General features: G+C 42.0%; 1 protein-coding gene across 1 annotated transcript; it reads left to right on the top strand.

The window, feature by feature from the left end:
* The first annotated feature begins 388 nt into the window (after positions 1-388).
* Positions 389-19,187, top strand: NKAP (NFKB activating protein). Its single transcript, XM_054471100.2, has 9 exons — positions 389-1,070; positions 5,460-5,540; positions 7,595-7,665; positions 7,850-7,987; positions 9,728-9,791; positions 12,068-12,177; positions 12,275-12,350; positions 14,118-14,267; positions 18,848-19,187. Exons 1-9 carry the CDS (start codon positions 484-486, stop codon positions 19,020-19,022), a joined length of 1,452 nt encoding a protein of 483 aa, XP_054327075.1. The 5' UTR covers positions 389-483; the 3' UTR covers positions 19,023-19,187.
* Positions 19,188-19,813: the final 626 nt, after the last annotated feature.

Here is a 19,813-nt window from a genome sequence, read left to right as displayed (position 1 = left end):
GCATATTGGTGGAGACGGGTGGCTAGGGGATAAGTATCAGTTTTTCCCTAGGCGGGAAACTTAATTGAAGTTTATCAGGCGCGAGTCATTAACAAAATTTGCGCCCTCTAAGCTAACACGGCAATATGGGGCTTAGACATCATAGCTCATCCCCAGTCGCGAAAAACTCTCCCGATTTGCTTGGGATTGGAAAGAAAAAGAAAATATACATTCATACTTTCATACATGACATACACACACACACACATTTATATATAAATACACACAGAAAGCACATGAAACACAAGCAGAATTAACTGTGTTGTTCATACGGCCACTCAGTGAAATGTATACTGTATATTGTGGTTGAAATATATACTTCCCTTCAAGTGTTTCAAGTTCAAGGCTGAGAAAGTACTTGGTCTCTTGCTTAGACTTGAGGAGCCTCACTCGGAACGGTAAGGATGCACGCAATCTAGTTGCCTCACCGGCTTATTTATATTGATGCACACATCGCTTCCTGTCGGCGACGACCGCCTAGATCCGGGGAAGGTTTTTGCAGACGTACCCAAAACTGTTTCCAAGGTTTCCTCAGATTTGGGCTGTTCCGCAGCGGCAGGTCCCGGGAACCAAGGCAACAGAGATCTTCCTAGGCTCGCGAGAGCGCCCCCTTCTCCCACGGCTGCTGGGGGCCCCCCAGTAGCAATGGCTCCGGTGTCCGGCTCGCGCAGCCCGGGTAGGGAGGCCTCGGGCTCGGGGGGAAGGCGTCGCAGTTCGTCGAAGAGTCCGAAGCCCAGCAAATCTGCCCGTTCCCCGCGGGGCCGCCGCTCTCGCTCGCACTCTTGCTCTCGGTCCGGGGATCGGAATGGACTCAGCCATCAGCTGGGTGGCCTCAGCCAAGGCTCCCGAAACCAGTCCTACCGCTCACGCTCGCGGTCGCGTTCTAGAGAGCGGCCTTCTGCGCCCCGGGGCATCCCCTTCGCTTCTGCCTCCTCGTCAGTCTATTATGGCAGCTACTCGCGCCCCTACGGGAGCGACAAGCCTTGGCCTAGCCTCCTCGACAAGGAAAGGGAGGAGAGCCTGCGGCAGAAGTGAGTGAGACGGCCGCACTTTCTCTTGTACAAGCCTACGTGCCTTTGGAGTCCGATCTATCATTCATTCCGCTTCTGACTATTCGCATTTCGCTCACTCTGCTTGCCTTGCGCCCATTTTCATCCCTTTCTTTAATCCACCCACGACAACCCTTTATTCGTCCTTTTCATTTTCCCTTACCCTCAGGCCCCTTTATATAGTGCCCTTGTCTCCCGCTACCCCCTTCCGCGTCCTGTCTTGTTAGCGAATATTGCCCAGAGCTCAGACCTACCAGAACTGTAGCATTTACCTGGTTGTGTCATTATCATTCGTGAATATATTTGTATTCCCCACTAGACTGAGCTCATGGAAAGGAGGAGCCAGTGAACGGAGAATTCTGATCACAGAATTCTACGTGCGTGGTACTTTATAGGCGCTCAACCATTGCTTGCTGAATGAAGGAACTCACAGGTCTGAGATAACAGGATATTTATGTAGAATTGTTTTGTGGGGAATTAGGAAGGGATGAAATCAAGGGTTTAAGTTGGAGAGGAAATAAACCTTCCCCTCAGACAAGACGATTAGATGCATGTAGGAAAAGTGATCTGGTAAGCTATAGATGACCCCACTTTGAGGAAGGTCTTGTTAAGTGGTCTCAGTCTTGACCTCGAAAAATGACGCCAGGATGAGACTAGATCTCTAATCAAAGTGAGTATTGGAGTGGAAGAATGCATAGCTTGGGGATTGTTTTGTTTTGTTTTTGAGACAGGATCTAGCTCTGTCGCCCAGGCTGCAGTGCAGTGGTGCAATCTTGGCTCACTGCAGCCTCCACCTTCTTGGGCTCAAGTGATCCTACCACCTCAGCCTCCCTCATAGCTGGGACTATAGGTGCGCACCACCACACCCGGCTTATTTTCGTATTTTTTGGTAGAGACGGGGTTTCACCATGTTGCCCAGGCTGATATCGAACTCCTGGGCCCAAGTGATCCTCCCACTTTGGCCTCCCGAAGTGCTGAGATTACAGGAATGACCCCACATGCCCTGCCGAACCTGTCCTTTTCATCACTATACTTTATTACCTCCCACTGCCGGAAGAAAAAGACTCAAGACATCTCCCAACTGTTGGAACTTTAACCTACCTCTTAATGCCTGTAATATTTCTAAGTTTCTCATTTTTTTAAACATATAAGTGCACGTAAATAACTTAGTACAGTGCCTGACACATAATTTAACAATAAACAAGATATTAAGACTTACACAGCAATAATTATGAGCCTTTTCCTTTCTCCTTAAAACTATGCATTTTTTGGCTGGGCGCAGAGGCTCATGCCTGTAATCTCAACACTTTAGGAGGCCAAGGCAGGAGGATCACTTGAATCCAGGAGTTCAAGACCAGCCTAGGCAATATAGGGATACCCTGTCTCTACAAAAAGTGTTTTAAAAATTAGCTGGGCGTGGTGGCATGTGCTTGTAATTTCAGGTACTGGGGATGTTGAAGTGGGAGGATCACTTGACCTAGAGAGGTCAAGGCTGCCGTGAGTCATAATCTCACCACTGCATTCCAGCTTGGGTGACAGAGGGAGATGCTGTCTCAAAAACAAACAAACAAAAAAACAAAGAGAAGAACAGGAAGAAAGAAAGGAAAAGGGCAAACTCCAGAATCAGACTGAGTATGAAGCCTTTATTTGCCACTTAATAGCTGTGTGACCTTGGTCAAGTTACTTAACCTCTCTGGGCACCACTTCTTCATCATTAAAAGGGGGATAAAATAAGTACTATGGATTAAAAAGGGGATAAAATAAGTACTATGGATTTTGGGATTGTAATAATTAAGTGGCTGGAACATAATAACTATTCCATAAGTGTTAGCTATTAATGTTTCATGCATGGGAGCAAAAACAGTAAAAACAGTCCTGAGTTAGGTTGGAGACCCATCTCTCTAAGATACATTTTTCAGAAACATACCCACAGGCTATGTCAGTCAAAAAGTAAATAGTTTCTTCTTGGAGAATCCTCACCAAAAGATGTCAGAACTTCTTGGATGAAACTTGCATATGTACATTTAGAAAATAAATAATTTATCTTATTTTTTTTTTTTTTTTGAGATGGAGTCTCGCTCTGTCTCCCAGGAGAATGCAGTGGCGCAATCTTGGCTTACTGCAGCCTCCACCTCCTGGGTTCAAGTGATTCTTCTGCCTCAATCTCCTGAATAGCTGGGATTATAGGTATGCACCACCACACCCAGCTAATTTTTGTGTTTTTAGTAGAGACGGGGTTTCGCCATGTTGGCCAGGCTGGTCTCGAACTCCTGACCTCAAGTGATCCACCCGCCTCGGCCTCCCAAAGTGCTGGGCCCGGCCAATAATTTACCTTAACATTACAGATGAAACCAGGTGACAACAGGACTTCCTGCTGTTTACAGTCTGGTAGGCGTTCTTCCCCCGATATCCATACATTCCAAGTACAGCTATAAATATGTTACCTTTTAAACTGTCTGTTACTTCAGGTGAGAAACCCTCTCAGTCTGACTCTGCATAGTTATAATACCTTTTCGCCTGATTAAGGAAGCAAAAACAATTTATAGAAAAACTCATTGCAATTATATTTATTTTGGAAGGATTTTTAAAAACAAATGGAGTCACAAGCAGCTAAACTTTGAGAGAATGAGCCTTAGTCTGTTTTTTTTTTTTTTTTAGTTTATGAGGAATAAAAAAAATTAGAAGAAACCATAGGCATAAAACAAAAGAAGAAACAAATTTTAGTGTCCTTCAAAGAATAGATACAAAATGCACTCCTTTTCCAAAAAGGAACTAAAAGGAAAACAGAGAGGGAACAAACCTTGTATCTCATTGAGTGTAGTTTTTTTTTGGTTTTTTATTTTGAGATAAAAGTCTCACTCTATCACCCAGGCTGTCATGTGCAGTGGCGTGACCTTGGCTCACTGCAACCTCCACCTCCAAGGTTCAAGGGATTCTCCAGCCTCAGCCTTCTGAATAGCTGGGACTACAGGCACATGCCACCGTGTCTAGCTAATTTTTGTATTTTTTTTAGTAGAGACAGGGTTTTACCATGTTGGCCAGGCTGATCTTGAATTCCTGACCTCAGCTGATCCACCTGCCTCGGCCTCCCAAAGTGTTGGGATTACAGGCGTGAGCCACCATGCCCGGCCCCAAATATATTTTTTGTTAAATGAAACTTTTTGACTAGGTGCAGTGGCTCATGCCTGTGATCCCAACGCTTTGAGAAGCTGAGGCAAGAGGATTGCTCGAGGCCAGGAGTTGAAGATCAGCCTGGGCAACAAAGCAAGACCTCTTTTTTTTTTTTTTTGAGACGGAGTCTCGCTCTGTCTCCTAGGTTAGAGTGCAGTGGCACGATCTTGGCTTACTGAAACTTCCACCTCCTGGGTTTAAGCGATTCTCCTGCCTCAGCCTCCCTAGTAGCCAGGATTACAGGCATGCGCCACCACGCCTGGCTAATTTTTGTATTTTTAGTAGAGACGGGGTTTCACCATGTTGGCCACGCTGGTCTTCAACTCCTGATCTCAAGCGATCTGCCCGCCTCAGCCTCCCAAAGTGCTGGAATTACAGGCATGTGCCACCGCACCTGGCGGCAAGACCTCATCTCTACAAAAAATAAAAAACTTTTATTTTGGGCCGGGTGTAGTGGCTCACACCTGTAATCCCAGCACCTGAGGTGGATCACCTGAGGTCAGGAGTTTGAGACCAACCTGGCCAACATGATGAAACCCCATCTCTACTAAGAATACAAAAATTAGGCGTGGTGGCGCATGCCTGTAATCCCAGCTACTAAGGAGGCTGAGGCAGGAGAATTACTTGAACCCAGGAGGCGGAGGTTGCAGTGAGCCAAGATCACGCTACTGCACTCCAGCCTGGGCGACAGAGCGAGACTCCATCTAAAAAAATAAATAAATAATAAAATAAAAACTTTTCTTTCATTTTCAGAACTTCAGTTGTTTTCTACGTCTAATGCATCATTTTTATTTTATTCATTAGTTCCTCGGTTTCTGAAAACTGAAGGTTTGACCAAATCGAAAGAGACTTCTCTTCACCTTTCATAAATCTGTAAACAAATGACGTTACTTACAAATGTGAAGTTGTTTCTGTCACATATTACAGATGATGAAATGAGCAGTTAAGAGCTGTCTCATGCATATAGAAGAACGGATGCGCTTGACAGTCTCCCAGGCCATCATTTCTATAGTCTGTACCATTTGATAGTATTATCAGAACATCAGACCTTAAGTGATGAGTTTACATTTAAACCAAGTTTTTATTCATGTTTAAAATATAAAGGGAAAAAAGGCTTAACTAGACTCCTATTGAATTTGATTATATATTTAGGAAACAACTCAGCCATTGAGTTATAATTTACATGTCTTTATCTGCTAGGAGATTAAGTGAGAGAGAGAGAATTGGAGAATTGGGAGCTCCTGAAGTATGGGGACTTTCTCCAAAGAATCCTGAACCAGAGTAAGTGGTTAAAAAATGTAGTTTTAAAATGTTATAATATGTGTTTAAATCCTGAATCTATTGTGAAAATGTTTAAGTGAAGAACTTTAAATATATCTCACATTTTTCTTTCTTGTGATTTATGTTCTTCTACCCCTTAAGTTTTAAAAACACAGAACATATCTAAAGATTAAAACATGTTGCTAGTAGATTTTAGCATAATCTAAAATAATTCATGGAGTATAAATTTCCTATTAATAGAAGGGTTCATTGTTAAATAATACACATTATTTTGAATTATTTTTTCTCAACTAAACTCAGTGGCAGATTGCATGTCAGATATTAGCATTACAAAGAGATTTTTTTTTTTGAGATGGAGTCTTGTTCTGTCGCCCAGGCTGGAGTGCAATGGTGCGGTCTCAGCTCACTGCAACCTCCGCCTCCTGGGTTCAAGCGATTCTCCTGCCTCAGCCTCCCGAGTAGCTGGGATTACAGGTGCCTGCCACCACGCCCGGCTAATTTCTGTATTTTTAGTAGAGACGGTGGTTTCACCGTGTTGGCCAGGCTGGTCTTAAACTCCTGACCTCGTGATCCGCTTGCCTCAGCCTCCCAAAGTGCTGGGATTACAGGCGTGAGCCACTGCGCCCAGCCTACAAAGAGATTTTTTTAAATGAATATACCAGTATGGTTTTGTTTAGTTAATATTCCTATATCCAATACTATCTGCAGGCTTAATGCTTTTTCTTTTTGCTTATTTCTTTTCTCTTTGATGCGACTCATAAGTTTCTTCTTCCCTCTCTATTTCTGTGCCAACTTTAGGTTGAGTTGAGACAATGTGCTTGACAGGTAAACCTGTAATTTGTGATTGGATAATAAAGCATTATTATCTGAAACTTGTTCTTACAGATACCTTTAGAAAATGCTTGAAGAGGCCAGGTGCGGTGGCTCACTCCTGTAATCACAGCACTTTGGGAGGCCAAGGCAGGTGGATTCCTTGAGCCCAGGAGTTCAAGACCAGCCTGGGCAAATAACAAGACTATTTAAAAGAAAAAAAAAAGAAAACGCTTGAAGAACCTGAATGTATTGAATTAGAGTTGGAAGGAACCCTAAAAATAGTTTTCTTTCTTTCTTTTTTTTTTTTTTTTTTTTTTTGAGACAGAGTCTCACTCTGTCACCCAAGCTGGAGTGCAGTGGTGTGATCTTGGCTCACCACAACCTCCGCCTCCCGGGTTCAAGTGATTCTCCTGCCTCAGCCTCCCGAGTAGCTGGGATTACAGGTGCATGCCACCATGCCTGGCTAATTTTTGTATTTTTAGTAGAGATGGGATTTCACCATGTTGGTCAGGCTGGTCTTGAACTCCTGACCTCATGATCTGCCCACCTCAGCCTCCCAAAGTGCTGGGATTACAGGCGTGAGCCACTGCGCCCAGCCAAAATAATTTTCTAGATAATATTTAAATTACTCCAAGTATGATCTTCAGAGGAAAACATTATATGATGTGGAAACTCCTTTTCTAAACTATTGTAGAATTTGAATAATACTCATTTTCAGAATTCTCTGCAACAGAACAACATCTCTTTAGACTGTAGTTTGTTAGGTTTTTGCTCTGAGGAGACAGAACAACTGCTGCTTTACCATTTGTCTTTTATGTGCTTAAAATAAAATTATGAAGTCTTCAGCCTTCTTATACCGTTTCTTTAATCTTTCCTATGGTTCCTGTTTCTCTACTTTTTCCCTGTGGTTTCTTGTGAAAATATAAATCCTCCATGCTGCTTTGTTTAAATAGCACTATGTAAACTCTAAAATGTTATGCAAATGATAAGTTATTTTATTATTACAAAGATGGTAGACCCTTGAACTGCACGTTTACGAAAGTAGTTCAGTGCTTGCTTTGTTGTTGTTGTTTTGTTTTTTTTTGATTCCCAAGTTCTGCCTTAGGATCTCCAATGCTTGCTTTTAATGGTTCTTGGACAATCGATGCTGTTACTGAAAAATTTGGAGTTCATATTTTTATACTCCATGGTCCATATTTCATCACTTTCCTAATTCTTATAACCATTTTATTTAAATTCAGTTCCGATGAGCATACACCAGTGGAGGATGAAGAGCCAAAGAAAAGCACTACTTCAGCTTCTACTTCAGAAGGTATTTTTTTTAAAAAAAAGGATAGTTTTAAAATACAAGCTATTTTATTGAGAGATTTAAAAAAATCAGTTTGTAAATAGTTGAACATTAGACTTTGCTTTTACTCAAATTGCCCATCGTCTGTTTCTTTTGATGTTCAGAAATAGTTTTTTAGAATATAATTTTTTTATTTGTACTTTCTTAGAAGAAAAAAAGAAGAAGAAGAAGTCTAGCCGTTCAAAAGAAAGGTCCAAGAAAAGGAGAAAGAAAAAATCATCGAAAAGAAAACATAAGTATTCTGAAGATAGCGACAGTGACTCTGATTCAGAAACAGACTCCAGTGGTAAGAACGCCAACAGCATTCTGCAAGCCTTGCTTCAAAACTAGTTTTACTTCTTAAAACTTATTTTAGAAGAAGGTTCCTGAAAACAATAATAATACTGAAGAGTTTTTGAACACTTGCTAACCTTGTGCCAGGTACCCCAATAAGTGCTTTATATTCATTATTGCCATTTAATCCATACAATAACTGTAGGGTACATCTTATAGATGAGGAAATGGAGACAGAGCAGGTTATAATTACTATCCCTAAGGTCACACAGTTTGGATTCAAACCTAAGCAATCTGACTCCGGATTGGGATTGGTTGTGCAAAGTGTACAAGGCACATGGCACCAGACCAAGTCAGGGGGTTGGGCTGTACCAAAGTAAGCCTTACAGGGCTGCATCAGCCCAGTGGAAGGGCTCTTTGTTTAATTCTCATGCCCAATGAGCACCTCTGTACAGTTTTCAAAAAGATATGCCATAAAGTGCCTACTTCATGCTAGCTGCCTATTTGTGGAAGGCATCCTATCTGGGGTAGTGCATCACAAAGAGTCTCCTTTTTGTACTGTCTCCTGGCTGATGATTGACCAGAAGGTGCCTCCTCTGAGGTTAACACATTACACAAAGGTTCACCTTCCTCTGATATTGCCCAAGTTTCCTGGCCCTCCCTGTCACTTCTCTTCCTCAGTACTGGAAGACAGAACTTTCAAATATTTCTGTATGCAACACTTAAAAAGAGGCATTTTTATACTTAACTACAACACTATCTCATACAATAAAACTAGTAATAATACCCTATAACACCAAATACCTACTTAAAATCCTTCAATAGCACTCCATAGCCTTCAGGGTAAAGTTCAGACCCTGACTCATTTCTCTCTAATCACATATACCCTGTTACACTCTCTTGCAACATCCTCTGTAATCTGAAAACTACTTTCTATCTCCTCAGTATTCCATGTTCTTTCTCTTAATTGTTACTTGGTAGAGAGGCCCTCTGCCTACAATGCCAGTCTCTCCCTCCATCCAGCTTGGTTTACTCATTGCACCATTGGGCATGCGTTACTTTTGTAATCAAAGAACTACTTTAAGAGTCACCTTTCCTGATCAACCATTCCTCAGCCACCCTCCCCAAATCTGATTTTGAGACTCCCCTGTGTGTCCAGGTTCCCCAAGCTTCCCTCTATCATTCCAGATTGTATTGATCTCTTTACCTATCTGTCTCCTCCATTAGACTGAGCTCCAGGAAAGTATTCTCTCTCCCCCCTCCAACACACACATAGTTTTCTTTCCCTTTTTATCATGAAAATATTTAAATATTCAGAAAAGCGAAGAGAATAGTATAATTAATACCATATACTTATCACCTAGATTGGGCAGTTGTTGGTATTTTTACATATTTGCTTCAAATATGGGCTTTTCACAGAGATAGTCAAAGTTAATTACAAATATCATCACACTTCCACCCTAAATATTTCTGTATGCATCCCATAAAAAGAGGCATTTTCCTACTTAGCCACCACACTATCTCACACAATAAAATTAGTAATAATACCCTATATCATCAAATACCTAGTGACTTTAATTTCCATGTTCATAGTACCTCCTACAGTTCGTGACAAATAGCAATAAATGTTTCAATGAGGTAATTTCTTTGTAACAATAAATGGGACAGCAATAGGATAGTTACCTACTCAAAAGTACTACGGTTTTAGAGTTTAAAAAATTTTTTCTTAATTGTAATGTGCTTTAATTTGCAGATGAAGATAACAAAAGGAGAGCAAAGAAAGCCAAGAAAAAGGAAAAGAAGAAGAAACACAGATCGTCAGTTTTTTAAGTTTTATTATGGAAAATTTCTTTTCTTTTCTTTTCTTTTTTTTTTGAGACAGAGTCTCACTCTGTCAGGCAACAGAGTGCAGTGGTTCGATCTCAGCTAACTGCAACCTCCGCCTCCCAGGTTCAAGCAATTCTCATGTGTCAACCTCCCGAGTAGCTGGGATTATAGGCACCCACCACCATGCCTAGCTAATTTTTGTGTTTTTAGTAGAGATGGGGCTTCACCATGTTGGCCAGGCTGGTTTCGAACTCCTGACCTCAAGTGATCCTCCCACCTTGGCCTCCCAAAGTGCTGGGATTACAGGAGTGAGCCACTGTACCCAGCCAGAAAATTTCAAATGCATATAAAATTACATAAAATAGTATAATGATCCCTCCTGCACCTGTCATGCAGTCTAAATAATTATCAACTCATGGGCAGTATCTGCCATCCATCATTTATTTTGGACCCAATCTCAGATATCATTCCATCCATAAGCAATTCACTACCTTTCTCTAAAAGACAGGCATTCTTTTTATTTCTTCTTCTTTTTTTTGAGATGGAGTTTCGCTCTGTCGCCCAGGCTGGAGTGCAATGGCGCGATCTCGGCTCAGTGCAAGCTCCACCTCCCGGGTTCACCAAGATAGGCATTCTTTAAAACAAAACAAAACAAAAAACTGGCCAGGCACAGTGGCACATATCTGTAATCCCAGCACTTTGGGAGGCCAGGCAGGAGGATCGCTTGAGCCCAGGAGTTCAATACCAGCCTGGGCAACATAGCGAGATCCTGTCTCTATATTTAAAAAAAAAAAAAAAAACCCATAACCAGAATGCTATTATTGTGCCTAAAACATTTAATAATAATTCCTCTATTCTCAGCAGTTTTTTTCTGTAGTTTATTCCAATCAGGATCCAAATAATGTCCCTAAATTGCAATGACTGTATTCTTATGGTATTCTTTGGCATGTTCTGTCCTCTGTATTTCCAGTAGATTGATAGGTCTAGAGGCCTGAGAAGGCTCAGATTTGAGTTTGGGGCAAGAATACTTCATAAGTGGTGCTGTATACTGTCAGGAGGCAAATAATGTCTGGTTGTCACTTTTTGTCATATTAACAGCCATTGATGGTCATTATCTCGATCTCTTATTTCATTAGGGGTTGTAAAATGGTGATAGTCTAATCCTGGCTTTATCCTTCATTTATTAGTCAGAATGATTCTATAAGAGAAACTTACCCTCATCAACTATTTAGATACCCTGAAATATAGTTTATATAGTAAGAGCAGGATAATTGCTTGATTTTTTTTGTTTTAATGACTTTTCAAATAATAAATTGGATTTTTTAAAAGTATTATTAACCCAAGGATTTAAACATATTTGACATATTTTAATCCATTACACATAAAATTATTCATAATGTTCAAATTGTTGGGACTTTTTAGGCTGTTTTATTTCTGTTGTCTTTCTACAGCATCAGAACTGTATTTCATTGTTCCCTTTAGTGAATTTTTTTTTTTTTTGAGACCGTGTCTCACCCTGTCACCCAGGCTGGAATGCAGTGGCACGATCACAGCTCACTACAACCTCAACCTTCCAGGATCAAGCCATCCTCCCACCTCTGCCCCCACTTTCCCCATACCTGGGACTACAGGCGTATGCCACCACACCTGGCTAATTTTTGTATTTTTTGTAGAGACACGGTTTTGTCATGTTGCCCAGGGCTAGTTTCTAACCCCTGGGCTCAAGTGACCCACCCACCTCAGTCTTCCAGTGTGCTGGGATTACAGGGGTGAAACACTACACCCAGCCTCCTTTAGTGATAATTTTTATAGCAAAAGATGATTTGGTTAAATAAGTTAGAATACTTTTTAAAAAAAATTGTTAAGAGACAGTGTCTCACTCTGTTACCCAGATTGGAGTGCAGTGGGCTAATCATAGCTCATTGCAGCCTCGAACTCCTGGGCTCAAGTGATCCTCCTGCCTCAGCCTCTTGAATAGCTTAGGCTACAGGTGTGTGCCATCACACCCAGCTACTTTTTTTTTTTTTTTTAATAGAGACGGGATCTTGCTCTGTTTCCCAGGATAAGTTAGAAGCAGATTTTTTTAAGTAGAATTGTCTTGCAAGTTTGAATAAGCTGGGAATTCAGATCATTTTATTGTCACCTTTCTTTGCCTTGAAAAATTAAGATGTATAGTCACCAGTTCAAAATTTAAAAAGAAAAAAATTAAGATGCCCTCTAACATAGGAAGATTAAGTGAATTTGTATCAAATTAAAATCCCTATAGGAAGAAATATAAGAAAAAGAGGTCTAAGAAGAGCAGAAAAGAGTCCAGTGATTCAAGCTCTAAAGAATCCCAAGAAGAGTTTCTGGAAAATCCCTGGAAGGATCGAACAAGTAGGTTCTTCTGATAGACTTTAACTCAGAACAAATGAAACATTAAAGTAACCAATTAGTCAGAATGTGAATGTGTTTCTTAATATCTTTCATGCAGAGGCCGAAGAACCATCAGATTTAATTGGCCCAGAGGCTCCAAAAACACTTACCTCTCAAGATGATAAACCTTTGAAGTAAGTAGCAGTGTGTTTATAATATCTAAAGTACCTACCAAAAAGTCTGGTTCTAACTTACCTTGCCAGGCTTATCTGACTCTATTCCCTTATTTCTACTCCAGGTTCCAGCTGAGCTGGACTACTAAATATTCCCTGGGCTTAATGTGCACTTTGCAACTCTTATGCCATGTTCAGCTTATTTCTTCATCCAGTATGCCTTCCCTTCTTTTCCCTGCCCTCTGTTTTCTTCCCTATACCCAGTTTCTTCCTGTTAAAATCCTTACTATCCTTCGAAGTCCTTTTCAAAAGGAGATGCATATGCTGATTCCCAATACTTCCCCTCCACAAGTAGGTGTGATTTCTATTTCTCTTTGATCCTTACAGAATTTTTTATTCCATTTTTTCTCTTTTTTCTTTTTTTACCAGCAGAATTTTTTTTTCTTTTTTTGAGATGGAGTCTCGCTCTGTTGCCCAGGCTGGAGTTTAGTGGCCTGATCTTGGCTCACTGCAACCTCTGCCTCCCAGGTTCAAGTGATTCTCCTGCCTCAGCCTCCTGAGTAACTGGGATTACAGGCACGTGCCACCACACCTGGCTAATTTTTTTTGTATTTTCAGTAGAGACAGGATTTTACCATGTTGGTCAGGCTGGTCTCAAATTCCTGACCTCATGATCCACCTGCCTCAGCCTCCCAAAGTGCTGGGATTACAGGCATGAGCCACCGCACCTGGCCCAGAATTTTTTGTTTGTTTGTTTTGTTTTGTTTTTTTGAGATGGAGTCTCACTCTGTCTCCCAGGCTGAAGCACAGTGGTGTGATTGAGTTTCACTCTGTCGCCCAGGCTGGAGTGCAGTGGCATGATCTCGGCTCACTGCAACCTCCGCCTCCCAGGTTCAAGTGATTCTCCTGCCTCAGCCTCCCAAGTAGCCAGGATTACAGGCGCCTGCCGCCACACCCGGGCTAATTTTTGTATTTTTAGTAGAGATGGGGTTTCGCCATGTTGGCCAGGATGGTCTCGAACTCCTGATCTCAAGTGATCTGCCCACCTCAACCTCCCAAAATGCTGAGATTACAGGCATCAGCCACTGCACCCCCAGCCTACTTTGTTTTTTTGTTTTTGTTTTTGTTTTTTTTTTGAGACAAAGTCTCGCTCTGTCGCCCAGGCTGGAGTGCAGTGACACGATCTCAGCTCACTGCAACCTCTGCCTCCCAGGTTCAAGTGATTCTCCTGCCTCAGCCTCCTGAGTAGCTGGGACTACAAGCATGCACCACCATGCCCGGCTAATTTTGTATTTTCAGTAGAGACAGGGTTTCGCCATGTTGGCCAGGCTGGTCTCGAGCTCCTGACCTCAGGTGATCCTCCTGCCTTGGCCTCCCAAAGTGCTCAGATTACAGGCGTGAGCCACTGTGCCTGGCATACTTTGGATTTTTTAAGGGAAAAAGGGAAAGGGAATCAGCTGGAGCCAGAACCAGTAATGACAATACCTGTAGGGATAAATTAATCCATAATTGTAAACTGTGAATCTATACTCACATCAGTTCTTTTCTTTCAAAATATTTCTGCATTTCTGGGTTAGTTGTATAGGTCATAGTGCAATGCAATGTTTAATACACTAATTAGGATAAAGCAATTCACATTGAGCTTCCTAGCACACTACTGCTGAGCACTGTTATTCCTACTCTTGTCTGAGAGAAAATGTGGGGATTTTTGGTGCTATCTTTAGATTATAAGCTTTTAATATTAAGATGATTTAATGGACCTTTTCTAAATTCTGAATTACTTTGTAGCTATGGCCATGCTCTGTTACCTGGTGAAGGTGCAGCTATGGCTGAATATGTAAAAGCTGGAAAACGTATCCCACGAAGAGGTGAAATTGGCTTGACAAGTGAAGAAATTGCATCATTTGAATGCTCAGGTTATGTAATGAGTGGTAGCAGGTATGTTGTTGGCATTAAGCTCAGTTTCCATGATTAGATCTTTTTCTTCTTTTTTACTACCAGAATTATATTTGGTAATTGATTTTCATTAAGTGACTGTTTCTTATGAAAAGTAGAGTGTAAATATTGGTTTGATATTAGTGTTGTTAGTATAACATGGTTTTCTGCAATTCCAAGTATATATGCAACTCAGCCTCAAACTCAGCTATATCTCTGACTTCAAAGAATCAATCTTTCTGATGTCCTTTCCTAGTTGGTATTTGCTTACAGATATTTTATCCACTGGAGGATATAGTTAAATTCAGTTATTTATCACTGCCCCATGAGGAATGTGGCAGTTAGGAAAATATTTTCACAAGACAGTGTTTCCTGGTTACAAGTTTGTCTCCAGTTCTTTATGGACCCAGATTTCTGAGACTGAATAACAGAAAAAGATGATAAAAGACATTGGTCAGCTGAGAATATATCCTGGCTAATAAATAAATGAGTAAATAAATTTTAAAAAGACACTGGATTCAACATGGGAAATGAATATAAAATTAGGAAAGAGAAAAGTTCCAGGAAGAACCAGGAGAATGAGCTAATAGGGCAGCAGTACTTAGATCAAATTGAATTTTGGATTCTTTAAAACTTGATAAACTTTTTTTTTAAGTAGATAACTATTTTTAAATGACATTGAAGGCAAATATTTGCAGAAACCCTGAAGCACCTCCAGAATCTTGTAATACTGAGGACCAATATTTGAAGCATTGCATTGGAGGACCCACACAGTAAGGCAAGAAAAAGAAATTAGAGACACAAGGATTGGAAAGGAAGGTTGGGCATGGTGGCTCGTGCCTGTAATCCCAGCACTTTGGGAGGTCAAGGCAGGCAGATCACTTGAGCCCAGGAGTTCAAGACTAGCCTGCGCAACATGGCGAAACCCGTCTCTACTAAAAACACAAAAATTAGCCAGACGTGGTGGGATTACGCACCTGTAATCCCAGCTACTCAGGAGGCTGAAGCAGGAGAATCGCTTCAACCCAGGAGGCGGAGGTTGCAATGAGCCGAGATCACACCACTGCATGCCAGCCTGGAGAGCAAAACTCAGCCTGAAAAAACAATAATAATAATAATAATAATGATTGGAAAGGACGATATAACAATGTCATTTTTTAGCCAGGCACGGTGGCTCACGCCTGTAATCCCAGCACTTTGGGAGGCATAGTCGGGTGGATCACCTGAGGTCAGGAGTTCAAGACCAGCCTGGCCAACATGGTGAAACCCTGTCTTTACCAAAAATACAAAAATTAGCTGGGCATGGTGGCGGACGCCTGTAGTCCCAGCTCCTCAGGAGGCTGAGGCAGGAGAATCACTTGAATCCAGGAGGCGGTTGCAGTGAGCCAAGATTGTGCCGTTGCACTCCAGCCTGGGTGACAAGAGTGAAACTCCGTCTTAAAAAAAAAATGTCATTTTTTTGTGAATGACATGGTGAATGATTTGATTGTTTACATAGAAAATCCCAAAGAATCTCCAAATAAATTATAAATAAGAGGAAGGTTTAACAAATGGTTGGATATAAGGTTAGTACACAAAAATCCATTGCATTTCTATTTACCAGCAACAGACAACTAGAAAATGTAACTAAATAAGAAGAAAACAACATTTGTAATAGTATCAGAGAATATGAAGGACTTCAGAATAAATCTTAACAAAAGATGCCCAAGACTCTGTGAGGAAAACTATAAAACATTATTAAGAGATTGTATATTCAATACAGTTCCAATAAAAATGAACTGCATTTCTATTTACTAACAACAGAAACCTAGAAAGTTTATAACAGTGTCAGAATATGAGAAACTTAAGAATAAATCTTAACAAAAGATGCCCAAGGTTCTATGGGGAAAAATGTAACACATTAAGAGCCTGTATCTTCAATACAGTTCCAATCAAAATCACAACACAGTTTTTCATGAGACTTATCAAGCTGGTTCTAAAATTTATATATTATACTAAAAGGACAAGAATAGCCAGGTCACTTCTGAAGAAGAAGAGCAAGAAGGTAACATTAAAGAAAACTTAAATAGCTGGAGAGATACCAGGTTCACGGATAGGAAGGCAATATTGTCAAGTTGTCAGTTCTTCCCAAATTGATCTTTATATTCAGTACAGTCCCAATCAAAATCACAACACAGTTTTTCATGAAACTTAATAAGCCAGTTCTAAAATTTATATACTAGACTAAAAGGACAAGAATAGCCAAGTCACTCCTGAAAAAGAAGAGCAGGAAGGTAACATTTCCTACAAGATAGGAGGACTTATTATGAAGCTTACAACACTTTAGAAAGCATAGGAGAGGCCGGGCGCGGTGGCTCACGCCTGTAATCCCAGCACTTTGGGAGGCCGAGGCGGGCGGATCACGAGGTCAGGAGATCGAGACCATCCTGGCTAAAACGGTGAAACCCCGTCTCTACTAAAAATACAAAAAATTAGCCGGGCGTAGTGGCGGGCGCCTGTAGTCCCAGCTACTTGGGAGGCTGAGGCAGGAGAATGGCGTGAACCTGGGAGGCGGAGCTTGCAGTGAGCCGAGATCCCACCACTGCACTCCGGCCTGGGCGACAGAGCAAGACTCCGTCTCAAAAAAAAAAAAAAAAAGAAAGCATAGGAGAACAACTGAATTGTTCAGTGGAATAAAATTCAGGCCAGGCGTGGTGGCTCACGCCTGTAATCCCAGCACTTTGGGAGACTGAGGCGGGTGGATCACCTGAGGTCAGGAGTTCAAGACCAGCCTGGCCAACATGGTGAAACCCCATCTCTACCAAAAATACAAAAATTAGCTGGGCGTGGTGGCTAGTGCCTGTAGTCCCAGCTACTTGGGAGGCTGAGGCAGGAGAATCGCTTGAACCCGTGAGGCGGAGGTTGTAGTGAGCTGAGACCTCACCATTGTACTCCAGCCTGGACAACAAGAGCGAAACACTATCTCAAAAAAAAATAAAATTCAGAGCCCAAAGATAGCCATACATGTATGGAACTTCAGTGTATGAAAGAGATAGCATGTCAGATCAATGGGGAAAGAAAGAACTATTCAGTACATGAAACAGGAGGCTGAGACAGGAGAATCGGTTGAACCTGGGAGGCGGAGGTTGCAATAAGCCGAGATTATGCCACTGCACTCCAGCCTGGGTGACAGAGGGAGACTTGGAAGTTAAATCTACTGACAAAAACTGCTCTTCAATTACAGATTTAGACTTGGTTCTTTTTTTTTTTTGAGACCTAGTTTCGCTCTTGTCTCCCAGGCTGGAGTACAGTGGCGCGATCTCAGCTCACTGCAACCTCCACCTCCTGGGTTCAAACGATTCTCCTGCCTCAGCCTCCCAAGTAGCTGGGATTACAGGTGCCCACTACCACACCCAGCTAATTTTTGTATTTTTAGTATAGACGAGGTTTCACCACGTTGGCCAGGCTGGTCTTGAACTCCTGACCTCAGGTGACCTGCCCGCCTCAGCCTCCCAAAGTGCTGGGATTACAGGCGTGAGCCACTGTGCCCAGCCTAGACTTGGTTCTTTTGATTTTATGGTAAAGTGGAACCTTGAAGGAAGTTCCATCTGATTAATGACTAGTTAAATATTTTATCTATCCTACTTCCAATTCCACAAAGGCAAATGGGTATATCACCTAAGAAGTTTAATAATTTGCCAATTTCTGGTTGTTTTACTGGAAACAAATTAGACGTATACCCTTAGTATTTGAAATTAATGATAGTGGCCGGGCATGGTGGCTCACACCTGTAATCACAGCACTTTGGGAGGCCAAGGCAGGTGGATCACCTGAGGTCAGGAGTTCGAAACCAGCGTGACCAACATGGCGAAACCCCATCTCTACTAAAAATACAAAAATTAGTCGGGCGTGGTGGCACACACCTGTACTCCCAGCTACTCGGGAGGCTGAGGCAGGGGAATCACTTGAGCCCCAGGAGGCAGAGGTCGCAGTGAGCCAAGATTGTGCCACTGCACTCCAGCCTGGGTGACAGAGCCAGACTACATCTCATAAAAAGGAAAAAAGAAAAAAGGATAACATTTACTATGTTGACAGGAAATCAGAGATCATTATTTGAATAGTGGAAATGAATCAAAGACATATCAGGGCCGGGCACGGTGGCTCACACCTGTAATCTCAGCACTTTGGGAGGCTGAGACAGGCAGATTACTTGAGGTCAGGATTTTGAGATCAGCCTAGCCAACATGGTGAAACCCCATCTCTACTAAAAATGCAAAAATTAGCCAGACCTGTTATCCCAGCTACTCAGGAGGCTGAGATGGGGGAATTGCTTGAGCCAGGGAGGTGGAAGTTGCAGTGAGCTGAGATCGCGCCACTGCATTCCAGCCTGAGCAACAGAGCAAAACTCCATCTCAAAACAAAACAAAACAAAAAAGACGTGTCAGGCAGCTAAAATATTAATAAATGATCTTTTGGAAATTTAACCCATTTCAGTTTTTATTTGTCAGCTGTTAAATAGACCACTCTGGGTAAGAAAGGATTAATGAGGATGTACTATGAAAATAATTACTGAGAAATTAAGCCAAAAATAAAATTCTCTCCAGGCATCGCCGAATGGAGGCTGTGCGACTGCGAAAAGAGAACCAGATCTACAGTGCTGATGAGAAGAGAGCCCTTGCATCCTTTAACCAAGAAGAGAGACGAAAGAGAGAGAACAAGATTCTGGCCAGTTTTCGAGAAATGGTTTACAGAAAGACCAAAGGGAAGGATGACAAATAAAGATTTTCTGATTGTCCAGAAGACATTTTTAACAACAAAAAAGAAAGTCTGGGTTCCACACATACATAGGAAAAGATTATTATGTTCTGAGAAAGCTTTATAGTGCTACTGTGCCTTCTATTTAATTCTTTCAGTCCTTCAATAAAAAGCTGCTTATTGATATAACTTTAGCAAGTTCTTTGGGTTATTTTGGATTGACCATAATAACTTTCTGGTTTAAAAATCCAAATTATGGGCTGGGCACGGTTGCTCACGCCTGTAATCCCAGCACTTTGGGAGGCTGAGGTGGGTGGATTACTTGAGGCCAGGAGTTCGAGACCAGCCTGGCCAACATGGTGAAACCCTGTCCCTACTAAAAATACAAAATCAGCCAGGAGTGGTGGCGCACACCTGTAGTCCCAGCTACTCGAGAGGATGAGGCAGGAGAATTGCTTGAACCTAGGAGGTGGAGGTTGCAGTGAGCCGAGATTGTGCCACTGCACTCCAGCCTGGGCGACAAAGCAAGACTGTCTCAAAAAAAAAAAAAAAAGGCCGGGCACGGTGGCTCACGCCTGTAATCCCAGCACTTTGGGAGGCCAAGGTGGGTGGATCACCTGAGGTCAGGAGCTGAGACCAGCCTGGCCAACATGGTGAAACCCTGTCTCTACCAAAAAATACAAAAATTAGCCGGGCGTGGTAGTGGGCGCCTGTAATCCCAACTACTCGGGAGGCTGAGGCAGGAGAATTGCTTGAATCCAGGAGGCGGAGGTTGCAGTGAGCCGAGATTGTGACATTGCACTCCAGCCTGTGCA

The sequence above is a fragment of the Pongo pygmaeus genome, chromosome X (assembly GCF_028885625.2).
Source record: "Pongo pygmaeus isolate AG05252 chromosome X, NHGRI_mPonPyg2-v2.0_pri, whole genome shotgun sequence".
In the NCBI taxonomy this organism is placed as follows: domain Eukaryota; kingdom Metazoa; phylum Chordata; class Mammalia; order Primates; family Hominidae; genus Pongo; species Pongo pygmaeus.
The sequence above is the reverse complement of the archived record's forward strand: the minus strand, read 5'-3'. Positions and strand labels throughout refer to the sequence as shown.

What these genes read in the sequence shown, in the direction of transcription:
- NKAP (XM_054471100.2), top strand. Translation starts at nt 484, where the DNA reads ATGCACACATCGCTTCCTGTCGGCGACGACCGCCTAGATCCGGGGAAG. An exon ending in GAGGAGAGCCTGCGGCAGAA is followed by an intron (nt 1,071 to 5,459) that starts GTGAGTGAGACG and finishes TTTATCTGCTAG; the next exon opens with GAGATTAAGTGAGAGAGAGA. An exon ending in TTCAGAAACAGACTCCAGTG is followed by an intron (nt 7,988 to 9,727) that starts GTAAGAACGCCA and finishes TTTAATTTGCAG; the next exon opens with ATGAAGATAACAAAAGGAGA.